The sequence below is a fragment of the Sinohyriopsis cumingii genome, chromosome 10, assembly GCF_028554795.1.
Source record: "Sinohyriopsis cumingii isolate HCF-2022 chromosome 10, ASM2855479v2, whole genome shotgun sequence".
Taxonomy (NCBI): Eukaryota; Metazoa; Mollusca; class Bivalvia; order Unionida; family Unionidae; genus Sinohyriopsis; species Sinohyriopsis cumingii.
The window spans coordinates 81,599,849-81,613,820 of NC_142970.1; the positions used below are offsets into that span (position 1 = coordinate 81,599,849).

At 36.7% G+C, this 13,972-nt stretch overlaps 1 protein-coding gene across 1 annotated transcript in view; it reads right to left on the reverse strand.

The window, feature by feature from the left end:
* LOC149790472 (uncharacterized) overlaps window positions 1-13,972 on the reverse strand; it is a 46,910-nt gene that overhangs the window by 7,097 nt on the left and 25,841 nt on the right. Inside the window, exons 9-15 of the mRNA XM_089972525.1 lie at window positions 13,445-13,479; window positions 9,658-9,763; window positions 8,860-9,036; window positions 8,342-8,483; window positions 5,845-5,964; window positions 3,408-3,459; window positions 405-518 (exon numbers count right to left, since the gene is read on the reverse strand). Coding sequence (XP_089828651.1) covers window positions 405-518; window positions 3,408-3,459; window positions 5,845-5,964; window positions 8,342-8,483; window positions 8,860-9,036; window positions 9,658-9,763; window positions 13,445-13,479 — 746 coding nt within the window. The remainder of the gene's footprint in view (window positions 1-404; window positions 519-3,407; window positions 3,460-5,844; window positions 5,965-8,341; window positions 8,484-8,859; window positions 9,037-9,657; window positions 9,764-13,444; window positions 13,480-13,972) is intronic.

A 13,972-nucleotide genomic window follows, 5' to 3' on the forward strand; every position in this document is an offset into this window, starting at 1 on the left:
GGCTTTTACCGACAGCTATGGTAAATTTCCAAGCAAGAGGGACGCACCTGTACGCAATGTTCGCTATTATATGTTTTTACTGACAGCTGTGTTAAATTACCAAACCAGACAAATATAGTTCTGCACAATATCATCTATTCCAGGCTTTGACCGACACCTAGAGTAAATTACCAAGCATGAGGGACGTAGTTTTATGCAATGTCCTCTATTCCAATCTTTTACCGACAGCTATGGTAAATTACCAAGCAAGAGGGACATATTTGTACGCAATATCCTCTATTTCAGGCTTTTACGAACGGCTGTGATAAATTTACTGTGCAAGGTATATGTGTATTCATTTAAATATTGAGACGAATGTTCATTTACTTGAAAGGTGCTGTTTTTAAAAATTACTAGTGAATTACCTTTGTTACAGGACTGGCAACATTTATTCCGAAACAGTGGATTTTTGCACGTTATAGCCCTTGCGTCATTGCAGTTAGCCCCTGGGGGAGGCAAATCTGGATATGGACAATCATCTGTAATCAAAAGAGAACTTTTACAGCATCGTTATATATACCGTAAATAATGGTCCATTGTTTTTCACAAAGCATTTCCGAATTGGGTAAGTTCTGCCTATTTGTGAAAAAATTTGCAACTGTTTTGCGGAACTGTTATAATTTAATGTGAATTCATGCTGCTCTTAAAGTGAAAACAAGTGACGTGGATTGTGGTTCCGCGCTAGATTCGATTATTTGCTATATAGCTATCGTTAGCATTTATTTATGGTTTTGTCATTGTTTGCAATAAAACCCGGATGCGGAAGGTCGCGGGTTCGAACCCTGGCCGAGTCATGTCAAAGACATAAAAATGGTACTAACAGCACTAGCATTAGGACTCGTCGGCCTAGTGTAAGGATAATGTGACAATGTGACTAGATGGGAATCATGCTACATGTCTGCGGCATGATGCCACAAGTCTAGACATCACTATAAACTGGCACACTGCAGACATCGTAGCGATATGACTGAAAAATCGTTCAAGCTACGTAAAAAACCCACGCCAAATCACACACACACACACACACACACACACACAATAAAAGCTCTGCGTCTGCGTAGACGTAAGACACATTTTGTAAAAGTACTTAATCTCTGAAAATTTAGGGTAAACATGCGTTCCTTAAATACTGGTTCGAAAGCAGGGTCGCGAAACAAATACATTAAAGAACATGTAGCACATAGTGAGATGGCAATATGAGAATGCCAATCTATGGAAATATGAAATGTACTATATATGGCAATATGGGATTCCCGATCTATGGCAATATGATAGGAGATGCCTGATCTAATGTAATAACGTTTTAATACGAACTACTGGTATAATATTATTGTATGACTCCTCCCCCCCAAAAATAAAAAAAATGTTAATGTGTTAACGGCACAGCAACTTAAACAAAACACTTAACCATACTAAAGTACACACTTACGTACGGACGTAAGGAAATATGTAACATTAAATAGATAACTTCAACATTAGTGATCAGGCACATAAAGAACGTTAAAGGTAACTGCATGTTTAGACTTTTATGTTTAACTAAAGCCATAATTACTCTTTTGTGAATGTAAGATTATAAACAAGATTTTGTCTTGGTATAACTACGCATTTGTCTGAGTGTATGCCTACGATATTGTCTCAGAAAAGAAATAGCTACGAATTTGTCTGAGTGTGTACCTACGATTTTGTCTCAGTAACGGTATAACTACGCCTTTGTCTGAGTGTATACCTACGATATTGTCTCTGTAAAGATATAACTACGAATTTGTTTGAGTGTGTACCTACGATTTTGTCTCAGTAACGGTATAACTACGCCTTTGTCTGAGCGTATACCTACGATTTTGTCTCTGTAAAGATATAACTACGAATTTGGTTGAGTGTGTACCTACGATTTTGTCTCAGTAACGGTATAACTACGCCTTTGTCTGAGTGTATACCTACGATTTTGTCTCAGTAAAGATATAACTACAAATTTGTCCGAGTGTGTACCTACGCATTTGTCCCAGTAACGGTATAACTACGCCTTTGTCTGAGTGTGTACCTCCGCTTTTGTCTCAGTAACGGTATAACTACGCCTTTGTTCGAGTGTATACCTAAGATTTTGTCTCAGTAACGGTATAACTACGCCTTTGTTCGAGTGTATACCTACGCTTTTGTCTCCGTAACGGTGTAACTACGAATTTGTCCCAGTAACGGTATAAATACGCCTTTGTCTGAGTGTGTACCTGCGCTTTTGTCTCAGTAACGGTATAACTACGAATTTGTCTGAGTATGTACCTACGATTTTGTCTCAGTAACGGTATAACTACGTCTTTGTTCGAGTGTATACCTACGCATTTATCTCAGCATAACTACTTATTTATTTGAGTATATACCTATGATTTTGTCTCAGTAACGGTATAACTACGCATTTGTTTGAGTATATACCTCCGCATTTATATCAGTAACGGTGTAACCAAACATTTGAGTAACACTAAAACCATCCTTTGCAAGAGTAACGGTATAACAAGTCTTTGTAATATTAAGGGCAGAACAATCCTTTGTAATAGCAACAGTATAACAATCCTTTGTAAGAGCAAAGTATAACAGTTCTTTGTAGTAGTAACGGTATAACAATCCTTTGTCAGAGCAACGGTATAACAATCCTTTGTCCGAGTAACGGTATAACCACGCTTTTGTTTGAGTAACGGTAAAACCGTCCTTTGTAAGAGTAACGGTATAACCACCCTTTGTAAGAGTAACGGTAAAACCATCCTTTGTAAGAGTAACGGAATAACCACCCCTTGTCAGAGTAACGGTATAACCATCCTTTGTCTGAGTAATGGTATAACAATCATTTATCTGAGTAACGGTATAACCGTTCATTCGTCCGGGTAACGGTTCAACATTGCCTTTGTCTGAATAGCTGTGAAACCCCGCTTTGTCTTAACAAAGTAATAACCATGCTTGTGTTTCAGTAACGGCATAACCACACTTTTATTTTAACATGACAACTACGTATTTGTAAGAGTAACGGCATAATAATTATTTTGCCTGGGTGGCGGTTTAACCATGATTTTGTGTTAGTAAAGCAATAACCACGCTTTTATTTCGGTACTGGTACAAACACGGTTTTGTTTGAGCAACGGTATAGCCAAGCGTTTGTCCAAGTAAAGTTTATGCCTAAACTCGCATCATTTACAAACCTTGCATTTTAGCACCAACAAATGACGTCCACCTTCTCGGAGAAGAACTGTTCTGAATATTTTCAAGTCCTGAAGATTCATCTAATTTTAAATGTGAGCCCCACATTCGGACAATTGTGTTCCGTTTGTTTTGCTTTATTATATTTTCTCATATTTTCATGGAAAAAATCTTTGCAGTATACGTACCTATACCCGACGGTGCTTTCTCATCATATATACATTTCCCAAGATAGCACCACTGAAAAAATGAAGCAATTACTGTTTGTAAAATCGGAATAAGATAAAGTGTTACGTCTAAATAACATTATCTAAATTAAAATTTGAAGATGGTACCTGAATAAAAGCTGTACTCTTTGGTCAGAAGATATTAGGAACTTTTCATCGCAAAGTTATTTCTGGCTTGAATAAAGACCATGCATGACTTCTTGTAAAAGTGACGTTTCAAATCTCTCTCTCTCTCTCTCTCTCTCTCTCTCTCTCTCTCTCGCTCGCTCGCTCGCTCGCTCTCTCTCTCTCTCACACACACACACACACACTCATTCCCACCCAGTCCCCTTCGATACACCCAATCCAGATCACAGTTGGAAATCTCATGATATACACACATTCCGCGGATCATGCTCTGCTTTGTTTACCTTTCCGTAATTTTTATAGCAATTTTGCATAATGTGACGTAATCGTTCATAAGAAGAAGGAAAAACAAATTGCCATGTATAATGATATAGTTACCTATCTTTCTGTTTTATTTCACCCTTCCTCATTACTATTTGCATTTACTTTAGACAATTAAAAGTATTTGGCAGACTATATTCAACAGTCCATTTTGTGGATATGTATGTAATTTTACATCAGATAAAATTATTCTACCCTGTCAACTATGTGCTGGTAGGAATCGGATCACGGGTCATGTACTACACAACTCGTGTGGTAATAAATCTAAGGAAGAGAAGTTAACCCTGGGATAGATCCCGTTTAACATCCAGCACTACTTATATATCTAGCTGATTGCATTGTGCATATGTACACAACGTCTTAATTATGAAGACGAAATTATATGACTGTCTTACTAGGAATACTAATCAGTAGAGAGCACCTCAAAATGTCGTTTTTTTCTCGATATTTTGCGTTCTAATTTACCTTGATGCCGAAAACCTTTACATAAGTTACATACATCAATGTGAGAATTACTTTTCATATATATTTAAATACAAATCAAAGGAATGAAATAGAAAATAAGAGTGTCAGTCAAATGTGGAATCATTGAGAATGAGTTAGTTTACCTATGCTTGTTACTTTACTTTGGTTAGGTCAGTTCTTACAATCTGCGAGGAAAAAGACAATACGTAGTGTTTATTTGATATAGGTGTGCAAGATAGTACTCTATCGGTTAAATGTAATCTACAATTTGCCAAATGGACTGAGATTATATATATATATATATATATATATATATATATTTTATATATATATATATATATATATATATATATATATATATATATATATATATATATATATATATATATATATATATATATTCGATTCTGCAATATTCTTGAATTTTTTTATATCATACAACGTAAATATGAAACGAAAAGATAACGCCCGAAGGGCGTTTTGTAAGCTGTGTGAGTCGGCAACTGACAGTTTATACCACGATAAACTCAGAAAAAACAACGTTAAACTCTTATAATTGAAATTTCAATTATTCGTTATGTTATTTTGTTTGCATCATTAAAAAATAGAAATCTTAATTGAGCGTAGTAATACATGTTTGGGGTTTTTCTATTACGTAGCTATATATAGCACTTGAGATTATCCTGCTTGATCGTTATAAGGTCATCATAATACCACTCCTTCAACCAATGGAAGCCAAATTTATTCAATTTTTTTTATTTAAAATAATATTTAAGAATCTTGTTTTGCTTTAAAGCTTACTTCGCGTCTGCCTTCACTGGCTGTGTTTATCTTATGCTGTACACGTGACTCTATTTATAGAAGTGGAAAAGTAGTTCTCCTTACAGTTCATACAGAAATAAACGCAATTCATTTTGATCACGTGGTAACATTCTGACCAATGGAAATGTTACTTTCCTGTACCAGCTACTGCCATTGCAATTATAACACTTTCAATGCGCATTTGTCTCAAACATGGTAGTCGATTCGTAGTAGACGTAGTCTTGTAAAAAATATGATTCGGTATATTTTGAAATTGTAAAACTTGACCTGTGACGGTCCGGTGGTTAGTATGCCAGACCTGCGAATACATGGGATGCAGGTTGAAATCCTTCCCAGACAAGATTGGGTCGGTGGCTGTGGTGTTATTGAATAATGCAGGCTATTCCTATATTGCCGCCGAATATGACGTTTCATGTATTGATGTGCCCTTACCAAGGAAACAAACAAGCAATACAACTGTTGCAACAGATGCTTCAAAGCCTCAGCAACTAAACAGTAGTTTGTAACAGCAGGAAACATTAAAAGTGTTTATGATTTGAAAACGTTCCGGCATAAAACGGAAACCCGCATGTTAGCGAAAGGAGACTTCTTGTATGGTAGCAGCTTGTCGTCATATTGTGCATCTGCTCAAGAAAAGGAATCTATTGAAGTGCAGCATAATTACCTTCTTATTCCCACAAGTTGACCCCATCGCCGCCATTTGCTCACTGACTATTGCACACTTCTCGTGAGTGGGATCATAGCAATACATCCGGTAACACATCTCATCTGCTGTTTGCGGAGGCTGAATAATACCATAAAAACCTAATACACTGAAACATGCATATGTCAAAACTTAGCTTAGAGTATAACAAGTCACCACGTCACATTTAAAATTGTATCGACTGTTCGCCTTCACCTTTGCTGCAAGCTATGGTTTATTTGGTGCACCCTGACTGCCCATAACATTGAAATAGTGTGAAAATTAAGGGACAAATCTAATCATTTTTGAAGCCTTTGTTCGTTTTTTTTATATAAAAGAAAGACATAGCCATGCAAGCTGGTTATTAACTGCTAAGACAATATAATGGTGTGAATCTCCCAAAAGCACACACCAGGTTTTCTGACCTGGACTGAACGAACTTAACACTCTTTCGGTTGAGATTCTTGCACGCTAGCCACAGAGGCTCTGCTTCTCATCTTCTAGCTTATTTCCGTCATGCTACAAATATTATTTGGACCTTTATATTCAGCAATCTTTAAATTTCAGGTTTGAACATTTCGATCTTTGTTATTATAATATTTAGTGGCTCCGGGCTGTCGGGTGGTCTAAAGGCTTTCGTCTTTACATATCACTCACACGTCTCAAGTCTGTCCGCGTTAATTTGAGTCTCGGTTCAACCAATGTGGGTATGCGAGAAAGCTTGCCAGTAGGTCGGCGACTCTTCTCCGGGTCTTCCACCATTAAATATACTGGAAACCATGTAGAGCCTATCATGTGCCACACAAAAAATGGCATTATACCCAACAAGAAAAACAAACATACCATCGGGTTTTTTTTTCATGCCTTCAGTACAACTGGCTGTATTTTTTCGCAGTAACTAGAAACTAGAAGGTCTTTAATCGTATGTCCGGGTGTGTTGCTAACATTGGTTATGATTTAATCAAATGGACGTGTGGTTTTAATTTTGTTGAACCAAAGTCACCACAACAACCACAGTCATCATAGCATCCGAATGACGTTTCTCACTGAATCATATTTATGCTGACAAAGTACCTAAGCGAACACGTGATTTTCAATGCGCAACAACCAACCAATGACAGAGATTACCCGGTCTATTAATACTAACAACGAGCTAAACGTATATGAATCGGTGCAATGGCAAGTGACGGAATACAGCCCCATGAACTTCCTGACAAATCAACATGGGATGGCAGCGAGTCACACATTGTCCCTGTTCACTTGCATTTGTGCCTGATGAAGTCCTTGAAGCAAAGTGCAAATAATTTAACAGCGCCTAAACAATACTGCATAGAATGTCCAATAATATCGCACAATTCGGATGGGATGACAGTATCATAGACTCTCAAACAGTGGCGAAAACTGAATTTAATTACAATCCAAGGGAAAGCAAATGAATAAATATGGTCTTGTTTTGTCGATAAGGTGAACGGTAAACGAGAAATAAATGTTAATTCTAAAATTCGCCAGTATAAGTGGTTTATTAGCTACGTGTTGGTTTATTAGCTGCGTGTTGGTTTATTAGCGACATGTTGGTTTAGCATGGAATGTAATTACCTTTTTTAACCTTGTACACACTTGTATGGACTTGTACGCATTCACAACAACCATAACATTCTGCGGACGCTGATAAATGATTGCATGACATTACACAATAAAACGTTTGAGCCAGGGACACCTGCAAAATTATTTTTCGGGGTGGGGTGGGTAGAAACCTTGTAGTGGTCAGCTATTAAATCTAACGCATTAGGCCAAACCAAGTTTAAAGGTGAAATCGGGGGGTGGGAACCTGTGGATTGGGGTTCAATGTTGTTTTAGCCAAAAATATTGTTAGTATTCGTTGCGAATTTCGCAGCAGTCACTGTTCACTGCGGGCGATTGTTTACAAACTGCGCTCTAGCTGTAGCAGTTTACTTCCCTTGGGGAAATAAATAGATAAAAATTTCGCATTATGGCTGACGACTCAACATTGTGTCATTAAAATCAATGTATTTTTTGGTGATTATGTCCTCGGTAAAAAAAAGCACACACACACATTAACTCATGTTTATATAAAATACAATCAGTTAACACATTTGAATCAATTAGATAGTTGCATTTTAACTTGTGAAACAGAAAATATCCACCACTGTGTTAAAATCTATTGTCCCGTGACTTTTCTTATGCCCGCCAGTAAGTTATGATCTTGTTGGAGTTCTCACACCCCACTAGAATAAAATATATCAATGACAACCCACAAAACGAATATGCCTTTTTCATTTTTATAATAATAATACATTTTACATTTAGAGGTTGTTCACTTCTTTCGTAAAATATTTGTTTCTTCCTTCTGTAACAAAAAAGATTTACATCGTAAATGGTTGACATGTCAGAACAGTGTTATATATCTCAAAAGAAAACGCAATTGCCCTCAGTTGGTTCACATGAATAACGAACTTACACACATGAATGACTTTTCCCCATACAGCTCTCTGCATTGTGCATGAACATCGGTTACTTCCCCTGGCATAGTCGACAGCAATGGCTTGATAAAAACGTGTATCTGAGGTACCCGTCTCGGCTTTGTGAGACAGTTAGTATGGCTGGAATAAAACGATACGCATAAACCTCATACTCTGTCTCTCATATTATTAGCATGCTTCTTGGCAAATCTTAGAGTTTTGCCTCGTCTTATGTTTCTGTAATATCCAGATTGAAAAAGAAATTGAGAGTCTAACATACTGCCATAAACAACATCAACAACCAAACTATAATCCTCAATATGCATGTTACATAGCTTTTAAAAAACGTCACGTTGACACGCAAACTTTATGTTGCAAATGGGTAGGACAATGTATGATAGAAACAATATTATGAAAAGAAAGAAATCAACGCTAATTAAAAGTTTGATATTAGATTCACAACTGATAAAATGTAAAATGTTACTATAAAAAGGTCGAAAACAAACTTTAAACTCACTCTACATCTTTAGCCCTCAAGAGTTTCTCCATCTGGTCTATGGAACATTCCGAAAACTGAAAGCTGTGTTCCAAGTTCGTTTGATCTATCAAAGCCGATGATGGCGACATGATGCAATTTTTGGATGCGGGACAGTTTTTAGCCACCCCAGATCCGTCATGATCACGAACACCCAAACTTGAAAACAAAAGATTATCCTTTATAAGTTGTTTCACAGCCTTTCCAAAGCTCATATTCACAAAATAATTTTCATGTTTACGTTTCAGACTGTTAAAAGGGTCTTTTTAATATAGGCCAATAAATCAGCCCCATGCCTATAATAATACTGACAGGTGTTTTAGGGGCTGATATCGCCTATTCATTAAAACCTGCAAAAATCTACTGCCACTCTTGTCTGCACACATCTGCAAGCAGCAGTGTTTATTTTATACAGTTACCTCTATTTATTGCGGCTGTTGAGCTACCATCGGCTCAAGGGGTCTTTTGGCGATATGTAAATAATATTTCCGGATTAAATCCAAGTGGAATAGCACAATCCTCTGTCAATGATCTGGCCAGTTTAAATTTCGCGCTATATATGGCTGTTACCAAATACCGGTAAGAGTTTAAACTCAACGCAGGTGTGTTCCAGAAAGATCTGCATGCCGAACAATTGCAGACAGATAGACAGACAGATAGATAGATATATAGATAAACAGACAGACAGACAGACAGACAGACAGACAGACAGATAGATAGATAGATAGATAGATAGATAGATAGATAGATAGATAGATAGATAGATAGAATGGTACTTACTTGTGCCCAAGCTCATGAGCAGCGATTCCACACGGCGTATATGCCCCGTGATCTACAACAAGTGACACGCTTCTAAACGTACAAATATCGCTTAAATAACTGGTACCTTAAAAGAAAAGAAGGACATGTAAAACTCTGGAAACAAGTTTGAATATTATTTCCTCTCTCTCTCTCTCTCTCTCTCTCTCTCTCTCTCTCTCTCTCTCTCTCACACACACACACACACACACACACACACACACAAATTACCCCTCAATTTCTCATCGTTCTATGTTCTATAACACTATTCCTAAATTTATGCCTGGGCAATGGATCACGCTTCTGTAAATTGTGTGTACATCTTTAACAAAATTCGTAACTTACATATTTTATTTCCATGAATATTTACAGCAGTAAAAGGTGCAGTATTACTTACGTGTATACATTCGCGTTGTACGACCATGATTAAAATGTTCTCACGTTGTCTTAAAGGAAAAAGCAACGGAGAGCAAGATTTAAAACAACTTCGAGAGAAACCAATTTTAATATTGCTGAGGTCGAAGGACGAAGCAACATTAGGCGAAATCAATAAAGACATCCCAAGTTCTTTTAGTTGGATGGAAAAAGACGTTGTCCTAGAGATGATAAAATGGACCCAGTTAATATTCTATAATATTATTGAAAAGTAGTACGCGGTGTGTGTGTGTATGTGTGTGTTTGTGGGGGGGGGGGATCTAAATTTTTAGCATAGTATTAACAGTTTTAGTCATCTCGCTATGGTGTCTCCAGTGTGACATTTTATTGTGAAGTCTAGCACTGTGGCATCATGCCGTAGACATGTATCATCGTGTCCCATCCAGTCACAGTATTCTGACGCCAGGCCGACCAGTCCTAAAACACTAACCTCTCTCTTAAAGCTGAGTGACAAGCGAAGGGAAGTTAATGTTGTTGGTGGAGGTTATGGTGCTGGTATGATTATAGTTGTTGATATTTTTCTAATGTGGTTTTCTCTGCAATCAGCTTTTTAGATCTTGTTTAAAGCGATCTTTAAAGTTCGCTGAGATTCGTTTCTGGTAGGTCATGTATCATTAGACCATTACATCACGTGATCGTTTACATTTCGAAGTATTATTTCTTGATTAGAAGTAATATGAAAACCAAACATTTAGAAAACAAATAACGGACGCTTACGAAAAAATGGTGGCGAGTCCTTTATATATTTTCCCAGTTAACAAGTTCTACCACATTTTAATCTCTCTGTCATTAGACAAGACACAAATCTTACAACGATTGTTATTATTATTATTATTATTATTATTATTATTATTATTAAAACAGTATGAAATTATTATTATTATTATTATTATGATTATTATTATTAGTAGAAGTAATAGTAGTAGTAGTAGTAGTAGTAGTAAAAGCGTTATGAAAATGAAACGACAACGACAAATAAAACTTACCGATTTCTAACTAAAGGGTTAAAACTATGAAAATAAAAACAACGATGGTAATAACATTACTAGTACATCACCACCTAAGCTCACACCAAAGGAAAAATGATGACGCAAAGATGATGGTGGATATCATGTCGACGATGGTAATGATGATGACTACGACGCTGACGCTAATGCAGACGACGACGAAGACGATGATGAATCTTTGGTGATTTTTACATTTTGTCAGACAAGCGTAGCCAATTGAACATAATGAAAAACTGAAAACACACTGAAGATTACTACCTACCACATATCTGTCTTTGAGAACTCCAAGCATGCACGGAGCTAACATGAGAGTATTTGAGGGAAAAACCCATGATAATAACCATAGCACCAGGGAAAGAGGGGATATATGGATAAACAATGAAGCACGTTTGCATTAAAACTGTTAAATAAGACCGACATATATCTAAACATCCATTCACCCATCCGTCCATCCATCCATCCACACAGATACATACATACATACATACATACATACATACATACATACATACATACATACATATATACATGCATGCATGCATACATACATACATATATGCATGCATCCGTTTCAAGTTGTATTAATGAAAAATGAAAATGAAGAAACTCGAGGGAGCCCGAATTTAAACGAAAAAGTTGCATACAATCCGAAATTATTTTTCCGAACCTTCTTCGTCTACCTGACCGTTTTCCCTTCCGTCCTCTTTTTTCAGCGCATCTTTAGCAGCGTCTTTTTCCTTCACGTCCTTTTAGACATGAATACAAGAACTTAGGATATCGTGATTTTCATCCCAACTTAGACAAAACAGTAACCATACGTTTACGCTAATTGCATTTATTATTGTTTTCAGATCGACTGTAGCAGCGGCTGCCTGTTACACGCGAAACGGTCCACTTTGGATATCCTCGCCGCGCATCCTTGGGTATAACGCATTTCAGAGATATAGCGATAAGCGGAAACTATTAAACAAAACAAGTGATCTGTACGTAAGGATGTGAATATAACTGAGAGTCTTCGTGTATGTGTATTGACTCTAGATGTTACTTATATTCCACTGCATGGCTACGTCATCTCTGTTTCATGCAATTTTGAGTCAACCTAACGGCTGCAGTGCAAATATCGACTTACGATAAAAGACTACGTTTGATTCATTGTATTATGTAGTTTTAAAAATAGACTATGGCTTGAAAGCGAACCATCGCTTTAATAAATAAGTAGCGTGTGGGCTTGGTGATGAGAGAAGTTATGGTCAGTCCGAGTCGGCAGTAGTACCATGATCGATGAGAAATACAACTAGTTTAGTTCGGGGCACCGAGTTGCCGAGTGATCTAAAGCGCTTTCCGTTACGGATCACTGCCATCTCACCTCTGTCTGCGTGCGTTCGAGTCTAGGATTCGGCCAATGTGGGTATGTGAGAAAGCTTGCCAGTAGCTTCTCGTGGGTCGTTGGTTCTTCCCGAGGTTTTCCCGGGTTCTTCTTCCACCATTAATATTGGCCGCCATGAACATCATATCGTGTGCTGAAAAATGGCGTTAAACCCAACAACAACAACAACAACAACTAGTTTAGTTAAAAAGTCATGTTGAGTAACTGATACCCTTTCAATTAAAAAAACACCCAAAATCAACAGAGATAGTATCTTTACCTGAGTTAAAAATGCAAAGGTGATCTACATCTTTTTAATAAATTTAAATTAACTAAAATATACTTTCAGTGAATAAACATCGTCTACCAACATATCTTGATGCGACAGTTATAACGGTACCGTGAAAAATTCAGCAGATTGAATGTGTATTAAAGTATGATAAGAAATATGTATACCGTTACAATATGGAAATTTGAAATTTGTTTTGTAGGATAAAATAAAACATAATGAAAGGAGAAAAAAAACTATGACAAAGCCTACATGGTCTATTTACCTAAGATTTTACTCATGAATCAAATCTTTAAACTTTTTTCAAATAAATGAGATAATTTTACTAATGCTGAAAATGGAATACACTTTAAATAATAAAAGAACATCGTCTGCAAAGTTCCACAGCGTTTTTTCAGTTCACACTTCGTTGAATTTAAAAAATAAACAGCAAATCCTTAAATGAATAATACAAGTACATATCTTCGCATGCATGAATACACACCTTTTCATGCATGAATACACATTTTGGCATGCAAACAGATTTTCATTTGAATACAAACTCAAATGTGCACATGGGTGCGTTTTTCAAAAAGGTGGCACATTTTGATTCCTCTGGTTTTAATAGCGTTACAGTAACAATTTGCATTCCAAAATACATATGACGATTCAAGGGAAATAAGAAATACTAACCTAAAATGGATCCCCGAGTATTTGTAGCAGTGTATCTGCAAAATTAATCGCTGGAAAGGTTAAAATGTTCTGTTTCTTGTCCTTTTTAAAAGATAATTCCTGTAACGACATTAACCTTAATGGCAGTATAAATTTGACATAACAAAAAAATCAAATGAAATCTTGTTAATGTCTGTACCATCTTATTCTTCACATCAGGTATATGACTGTCTATCCAATGAATAATTTAAAACTGAAATAAATATTATATGTAGACAAACCAAATCCAAAGAGACTTTTATTGAGATCTTTCGTTAAAGTTCATAACACTTGCAACGGTATAATTACACTAGCTGATATGTTTTCAGTCTAAAACCTGTGTCGCAACCAGGGCCGGCCCAAGGGTTTTTGCGCCCTAGGCGAACTATGACATTGGCGCCCCACCCATAGAGAAAATAAAGGACACTTTCCGTTTGATTTGGCGCCCTAAGCGAACGTCTAATTGGTCTCTATGGTCTGGTTGGTACTGGTTGTATGCTTGTACGTTAT